Source organism: Prinia subflava, chromosome 8 (genome assembly GCF_021018805.1).
Source record: "Prinia subflava isolate CZ2003 ecotype Zambia chromosome 8, Cam_Psub_1.2, whole genome shotgun sequence".
Lineage (NCBI taxonomy): Eukaryota > Metazoa > Chordata > Aves > Passeriformes > Cisticolidae > Prinia > Prinia subflava.
Genome location: NC_086254.1, coordinates 34,485,891 through 34,494,388, shown reverse-complemented (window position 1 = coordinate 34,494,388; position 8,498 = coordinate 34,485,891). Strand labels below are relative to the sequence as shown.

The 8,498-nt window shown below is 49.5% G+C and overlaps 1 protein-coding gene across 1 annotated transcript; it reads left to right on the top strand.

Moving 5' to 3' along the window:
- The first annotated feature begins 150 nt into the window (after positions 1-150).
- PXMP4 (peroxisomal membrane protein 4) lies at positions 151-7,378 on the top strand. Its single transcript, XM_063404683.1, has 4 exons — positions 151-331; positions 671-733; positions 1,314-1,512; positions 2,420-7,378. The coding sequence occupies exons 1-4, from the start codon at positions 201-203 to the stop codon at positions 2,681-2,683; spliced, it is 657 nt and encodes a 218-aa protein (XP_063260753.1). The 5' UTR covers positions 151-200; the 3' UTR covers positions 2,684-7,378.
- The last annotated feature ends 1,120 nt before the right edge of the window (positions 7,379-8,498 follow it).

The following is an 8,498-nucleotide window of genomic DNA, read 5'->3' as shown; positions in this document are numbered from 1 at the left end:
CACGGCGGCGCCCGCCGCCCTCACGGAGCGGGTGGGCGGGACGCCCCGCTCGGCCCCCATTGGCTGCAGCAGAAGCTCTCCGCACCAATGAAAGAGGGGTGGTGCCGCTTATTGGTCGAGATCTGTGATTGACAGGCGTGAGAGCCTATAGGAGCGGCGGGCGGGGCACCGCCCCCGGAAGCGGCGTGCGGCGGGGTGCCATGGCCGGCGGGGCCATGGCGGGCGGCGGGGATTCATTTCGCGCTCTGCTCCGCGCCGCCAACGCGCTCCTGCAGCAGCGCCGCTACCACGCCGCGCTCGCCGTCATCAAGGGCTTCCGCAACGGCGCCGTGTGAGTGCCGGGCCCGGGCGGCGGGGTCTCGATCCCCCCCGGTCGGGGGGAGGCCGGGGATGCTGTGGCGGGGTGCGGCGGAGGCGATTCCGCTCCCTGTCCTGCAGCTGGGGCGGGCTGGGCTGGGTTTGGGGTCCCCTTTGGGGCTGGCTCGGTGAGGTGCGTGTGCTCTTCTCCCTGCGGCTGCGCTCCTCCCGGTTCGCTGTGCTGCTTTTGCGGGGCTGGCTTAAAAGTAATGGATATTTGGCTAAATAGCCTTTTTCGGCTGTTAGTGGGATAGAAATACAATCGTTTCGTGGCACAAAACAAACCCTATGAAATATCTGTCCACCTTTACAGTTATGGAGCCAAAATCCGTGCCCCACACGCCCTGGTGATGACTTTCCTGTTCAAGAGTGGAAGGTGAGCCCTAATTCTTCATTTCTGTGTTGTTGCTTAGACTGTTTCCATCTCAGCTGTCCCTTTTTCATGTTTCCAGAGAGTTTAAAAAGCAGAGAGGTGTGTGAGCCATGGTTGAGCCTTGACCTGATAGTGAAGCAGAAGCAAAGATATATAATTGAGGGAGTTAATCACTCATGGAATGGTTGATGAGAACCAGAGGACAGAGGAGGAATTAGCAGATGCCAACAGCAATGTTCTGTTCTGTACTGAAATATGGGAGCCCAGGCTGCAGCAGTGCACATTGTGCCTTTCCCTGAGTGCCAGAGGTTTGCATTTAGAAAAAAAAAGAAAAAAAAAAAGAAAAAAAAAAAAAGAAAAAAAAAGTTTAAAAGGGCTGTTTGAGCAGTGAGCAAATGAAACCCAGTTCACGGTCTGGGGGTCTGGGCGGGACTGTGCTCTGGTGAGTGAGGCAGAGCTGAGAGGATTTCTCCTCCTTCCCAAGACATGCCTGGGATGCCCAGGTCAGGTGTGCAGTGACCAGGCTGAGTGAGGGCAGGCTGCTGCTTTTTCTCTCTCCTAATGGTCTGTTTGTCTCGCTCAGTTTAAGGGAGAAGCTGAAGTCCATTGCCCAGGCCACATACGCCCATTCCCGGAACCTGGCCTATTTTGTGTTCACCTACAAGGGGCTCCTGGCAGCGCAGTCCCAGCTGCAGGGGAAGAAAATCCCGTTCCATTCCTTCCTTGCAGCCTGCATCGGGGGCTGGCTGGTGTTTGGGGACAACAATCCCATCAACAGCCAGGTAAAGGCACTTGCTGAAAGTTTCTTTGGCCAGGAAAAACAACAGGTGTGCCAGGAAGTGGTTGGTGGCGCCTGTTTCTGGTGGTTCTGACCACAGAGCATTGCTCTTTTATCACGTTCTCTGCACAAATTGCTGTTTTGACAGCTCTGCACTCAAGTCCCAGTGTGGCTGTGTGTCTCCATGAGCAGTTGGAGGGCTGGAAGCTCAGGTTTGCCTCCAGAGCTGCACTAAGTTCATGGGAAGGCACTCAGGTGACCCAAAGCTGTGGGGTTATCCCACCTGTCACCTGGGCTGTGGTCACTGCCTGGGTGTTCCTGGTCTGCCATCGCAGGGTTAAACTCAGCCTGAAGTGCTGTGAGTGTAGACCTTGATCAGTTAGAGCTGCACTCAACTAAACTGGTTAAACTGACAACTAAACTGGTTAAACTGATGAAAGCTGCTCAGGGGGTGTTTGATTCAAAGCTGGTTGTTAACACACAGTCACAAACCAAGGAGTAAAACACAGATCTGCAGCTTAATCCCAAGTGCTCGACTTAAGCCAGGCCTTCAGGCTGGTGTTAGGCTGTGTCCACACTCCTGAGCTCACCTGCTTGGCAGGACTGCTCTGAGCCTGTTCCATCAGCACCACCTGAGGTGGTGAACTGGGCAAAGACAGAGTTGTGCAACTGCACAGAGGTGTTGCATGCAGTGCAGCCTGGTGATTGCTAAATCAGAGCAGCAGGAGCTGGAGGAGACACGAACCCTGTGGCTTTGCTGACAGGGGAAATGACAGCCTCTTTGCTTTGAAGTGGGGGAATTGTTCCCTCCCTCCTGGCTGGACTGGGATTCACGAGTGACAACTCGTGAATCCCTGGAGCTGGCTGTGCCCAGGACTCACCCCCTGCTCTCTGGGTTTCTCCTGCTGCAGATCATCATGTACCTGCTGTCGCGGATCCTGTTCGGTTTGGCTCGCCTGGCCGTGGAGAAGGGCTACATCCCCCAGCCCAGGCAGGATCCCTTCCCCCTGGTAGCTGCCCTGGTGTGGGGGACAGTGCTGTGGCTCTTTGAATACCACAGGGAGACGCTGCAGCCCTCCCTGCAGTCCTCCATGACGTACCTGTATGAGGACAGTGAGGTGTGGCACGACCTGTCTGACTTCCTCCTTTACAACAAAAGGACAGCCAGCAAGTAGGTGCTTCACCCTGGAACACCTCACACTGGGATGGGACTGCCCAGCAGCTGGGGGAAGAGGTTATTCTGTTGCTCTTGACCTGTGATTTTTTTAAATGACCATCTGTCAAGCAGAGTTGATTCTTGTCTCCAGGCCAGAATGTTCTGATCAGTCTTTTGGCTCCTTTTAGAGCAAGCACACGCCCCACAGAAACTTGTTACAGTCTTTTTTAAGAGGCCTTCTTTTCCCTGCAATGTGGCGTTGGGGTTTGTTCTTTAAAAACTAAATATATTTACAAAATGACAGCCTGACAGTAAGTGGAGAGCATGAAAACATGTTCTAGGGCTCATCTGAATGTTTACAAGTGGTTTTTCCTGTGCTGCTGTGCTCATCGTGGTGTGATCGAGGATGAAGGGAGCGGGGTACCTGCTGAGCTCTGAAAGCAGGGCCATCACTTCTTCATTGCTGTGGATGGCTGGAAATCCTGTTTAAGCTATTACAAGGACAGCTGTGTGCTCCTTGAGAGAGTTCCTCTGCAGAGACAATGAAATGTGTGAGAATAGAACTGTTAGGATTGTCTTGTACAAGCCTGGTAAATCAGGCTTGGAAAGATTATTTTTGCTTGGTTTCTTTCTTACACTTGAGCTGAATCTATGCCTCTGCAAAGTGCACTAATGAATACCCTGTAATTATTTTAAACTTGTTTGTAAAGCTTTTAAAAGCTGCTTGAACTAAATACCAAAAACAGTTACACAACTTGGGCTCCTCTACAAGCAGGCCTCGGCTCTCACGCTGGGGACTTGGTGTGTCCAAGGGAACAACATTTACCAAGCACTTTTGTTTTGGTGGAGCAGGACAGGGGTTTCTCTGAGGCCCAGAACCTGCCCTCCACAGCAGTGGCACAGGTTGGCTGTAATCACATTTGAATCTGATTTTGTACCTGTAGTTTGTGCAGGCTCGTTGCTGAGGCCGTGAATTAATTTATTAATTATCTTCCTCTCAAAAACCCTCTGCTGAGCCCCAGGATAAGGCAGCACACCCTGGGCTATGGCAGAAGATTGCCTAGGTAGCTGAGAAAGCACAAAAACTGGTTTAATTAATCAATTAATAAATTCAAACTCCTAACAGTGCAAGGCATTCACCTGCCATATAACACTACACAGTTTACTCAATGATGTGCATTGAAATAATTCCTGCTACACTGGTTTGATGCAGTGATATTTCCAAGAGAATCATTAAGTTCCCTTTTGGCTCAGTTGGGGTTATTTGGTTCACTTTCCCTGTATCCACCTGCTTTTCCCTGACCTGCCCATGTCATTTCATAATCCTGTAATCCTGCTGATGTTCTTTCTCTTCATCATCTCTTGAACTCTTTGCCCTCCAGGCTCTGGCAATTTCTCCTGTTCAATGGTACAGCTGAAACAGTACATTTAACTTCAGGGAGCTTCTGAGTAGAAAAGAATTCTCAATTTGTTCTCAAGTCATTTTTCCATGTCCTCCTAAACACCTTTATTGCTGTTGCTCATATTCAGAGTGCTGCTTTGCTCTTTATTTTTGCACTTTTCTTTGTCTATGCAAATCCATGATATACATGGTGCCCAAAAACCAAGATACTTCTTTGTCATAATAACTCTCTATTATCCCTTTAACTTCTAATTTCATTGCTAACTTCTAATTAACTGCTGTTACAGTCTGGACTGAATAATTGAATTGGAACATCCATCAGACCCCACAAAAGCTGTAAAATTAGGAATTTGATTTGGTTATTTTGGTTAAATATTTTTCTCTGTATAGAGAAATGTGAAGATTCAATACAGAATACAGGTGAGGTCTGATTCCTTTATAAACATCTTTATTTCCACCACTGCTGGGTATTTGAAGCATCACCATTTTTCTGTCAAGAGCCTCAATATTCTTCCAATAAGAGCATTGGTATTTCTGCTAAAATTGCTGAATTCCTGCAAGCTTTGATGGGATTTCAGAAAGTTGGCAGCTGTGGCTTGGGAATTGCTCCCTAAAACTATTAAACTCACAAATGCTTGACCATGTGTAATTATTGCAGCAAAAGAAGCTGTGGGCTGGTTCTGTGAGCTGGCTGTCTCTGAGAAGGTTTGGATCTGTTAAATTTTAGCTGGTGTTTCTTTCTCTGAGAAAGGCTTGTGGTTCCCTTGGAGGTGGAGTCATTTTCCTCTGCTGGGAGTGACACCACTGTGGCTGCTGGTGGAGCCCTTCAGTGTCCATGAGAAGGACATGAAGTGGCCTTTCCTGACCTTTTCACACTGCTCCCTGCCCTCTCTAGAAAATCCAGCCAAAAACCAGTGTCTGGAATCAGCCTGGCAGCAGTGACCACTGCTTCTCCTTGGTTCAAAACGCCCTTTTTCTCTTGGGAATCTCTCCCTTTCTGAGGAAGCCGTGCCTGAGCCTGCAGCCATCTGTGGTGGAGCTGCAGGAGGCAGCTGCCATCCCTGGGATCCCGGCTCCTCCCGGGGCACAGCCCCTGGGGCTCTGCTGGCCGTTGTTTTCCCACTGTGCCTAAGCTGCAAGGCACTGCTTTCCCCAGGGAAGGAACTGGGACAGCTCCTTAATGACATCGCCCCCGTGGCTGCTCCTGGGACCAGATAGCTGGGGATGAGCCCCTTCTGCTGCCAAGGTGTTGGAACAATGCAGAAGTGTAGTAGGGAAGCGAACTAGAAGTAATTTGTCTGAGTCAGACTTGTGGGATGTGTAAGTGACACTCCCTGCCCTCCCCCAGGGCATTGTGTGGGGACTGGAGGGCCCTGTTTGGGTTCCCTTTTTATTAGCATTAAAAGCAAAAGGAATAAAGAGACAGTTGGGAAGCCACCTGCCCATGGCCAAGTGTCAAGGATCACAAAGAAGGGCCATTTTCTCCCCCCAGCCCTGACTGGTTTTGAATTTTAAGATGAGCACTGAGTTGTTTGTCCACAGCAACTTTATTTTCCCTTGTTATTTCTTCCTTGACACCTGACTGATGCTGAGTGTCTCTAAAGAGGAGCAGAGTGTCTCAATCTTAGCTCAGCTGGTCAAAAGTGAGGAACACTGGATAAAACTGAAGTGTTTAAAATGATCCTTCTCCCTCAGATTTTAAGCCTGTCTTAGAGGCAGTTTTAAAGATTAATGAATCGAACTGATCAAAAGTTTTCAGCAATCCTGAGCTTTTCAAGCAGACTGACTATCCTGGGCTATTAATCATTTATTTTATGAAGGAACAAAGCAGGCTCAGGGTTATTTACTGCCGCTGCCTGCTGCCCTGGCATACCCACTGTGCTTCCCTTCCCTTTGGAGGACAGCTTGTGTGCTGGGGCTGGCTCTGGGGATGGCTGGAGAACCCTTTCCGGGACAATTGCATTATTTAACAAAGGTGAAAATTACACAGCTGCCTGACATTTGGGTTAGGGAAGCTTTTCTGGGCTGTGTTTGATGCTGGCAGTGAAGGAGAGGATATTCCTGAGAGCAAATGCTGTGTTTGGCCATTGGGTGCTGCAGAGAGGGGCTGGAGGAGGCTGGGGCTGCTGGAAGGTGTGAGCCCGTGTCTGTAATGGGACAGTGGATTTGTGGGAATCCACAGGGTCTGATCCCTGTGTTTGTGCAATAACCAGAGAACTGGCCCTGCTCAGGGCATTTATCATGGAAATGTGGGATGGTTTGGGTTGGATGGGACCTTAGAAACCATCTGTGAGCAGGGACACCTTCCACTATCCCAGGTTGCTCCAAGCCCCATCCAGCCTGGCCTTGGACACTTCCAGGGATCCAGGGGCAGCCACAGCTTCTCTGGGCAGCCTGTGCCAGGCTGGAGAGGGTGCAGGGAAGCTTTGGTATTGGTGCTGTGAGACTTTCCTGCCCTGCTAGAGTAGGTCAGGCTCTGCTTTACCCCGAGCTGGCTGCGGGTGGAAGGGCAGAGATGATCCCTGGCTGCTGAAAGAGACCCAAAGCAGGGCCCCCCTTCTGCAGAGAGCTCTGCAGCCAGCTGGGAGCTGCCGTGGCTGCTGCTGCTGCTGGAGCAACCAGAACCCCGAGCAGATCCCTCAGCCAGGAGAAACTGCTCGTTTTCCCTGCATCAGCACAGAGGTGACCTTTGGATGATCCCCGAGCCGAGCGCTGCTCACTGTTTGTCAGGTTGTGTTTGTGTCCCTGGCCCATGCCAGCCTGAAGCAGAACGTGTTTTCTGATGCTGCTTCTGAAACCCAACAGATAAGGGAGGAGGGAAGATGAGGCATCATGTCTGTCTGCCGCTGTTAATATTTTTGGGGTGTTAATCTTGAGTTTTCAACCTGTGTGTTCCTACCAGATTGGTGGAGGAGGTAACTTTTTTCTTTACTTAGAAGAATTTTCATGTCTCTGGTGATGAGGAGGGAGAAAAACAAACTAAAAGCTCTATAATACAGGTATTATTACCTCTGCTTTTGATATATATTTTGTATTCATAATTGCTGTGTAATCCAGGCCCTGATTTTCTGACATTATGGAATAAAGTAAAGAACATAAACTCAGGTAACTTATGTGACACTGATCAGAATCCTTGTAGAAATATCTTGGTGTTGGGGTTTAAAACAATAAAAAGGGGGCAGTGGGTTGTTGCTGTGGCTCTGTCCACAATGAATTGCCTTGTTGTGGTTGTTATTTCTGTATAATCACTCTTTGAATAATACAATACTGTGCTTTCTCTAAAAATAAAAACCTCTAATTTTTTGTCTTTTTTTTACTGTTGTCATTTTTAAGCTAAAATCTATGAAGCAATGCTTGATTATTGCATGTGTGTAGTCCTGGATGTAGAGGAGCCATACACAAGGCGCAGTTTTGGCATGGCTTGGGCTCTGGTGTTACCAGCTTGGAAACAGCAGCCAGTGCTGCTTTGACCCCACCATCAGATTTAATTCCTGCAGGGGTGAGGATGCCAGCTGCAGAAACAAATTGGCATGGCTGACACCCTGTTGTTTTGGGGGTTTTTTCTAATATGACAAATAGAGAAAATAAGGATGTCTATGGATGGTTTTGCTGCCTCTTCCAAACTAAAAGTTCAGAGGGAGTGTGCTGTAGAGGTGACTGCTCTGGTAGTGGGGGTGAAGCAATTGCTGAGTGTCTGTAAGACCAGACCTCCAGCCTTGTAGCTTTTGGAATGCTGGAGTGTCCAGCCTGGGCCCATGAGAAGCTGAATTAACACCTTCAAACTGATGCCAGTTTTCAAGTGTTTCTTCAAGTGTTTCTTTCCTCCTCACATGGTCTGAGCCCTTGTTCTGCTCCAGGTGAAGCTCTGGGTGACCTGTAGGTTTTGTTCTGACAAAAGCAGAAGTGTTCCAACACTTTCTGCGTTTTGGGTTCTCAGTGCCAGTGACCATGCTCTGAGTGCTGGGAAGTGAACCTGGACTGGCTGGAGACACTAAGGAGAGGTAGAAGCTAGAGCCTGGCACATTCTCAAATCACTCCTCAATAATCCCCAGGCTCCCCAGAAACATGTCAGCTTCTCCATTCTTCCGTGGGGTTTGAGTGAAGGAAAGGGAAGAGCCTCGTGGAGTGGAGTGGCTTTGTGTTTGTGGTACTTTGGCTCACGGGATGAGGCAAGGCTGCCCTGGCTGGGTGTGAAGAGCAGAGCAGGAGAGCGGGCTCTGTGCCCATCGCTTCCACTGAGAGACACTCTGCACGATGTGAGCTGTGAAAAGAGAAGCCAGCACAGCAGAGGAGGAGATGGCACTGCTGAGTCTGTTGTGCCCAGCATCCAAAAGAGGAGCTGAACTGGTGTCCTGTGAGAAGATGGGGTGTGTCATCTTCTGTAAAGGATGCAAGGGAACAGGCATTGTCTGGCTTTTGGGACTGCGATCTG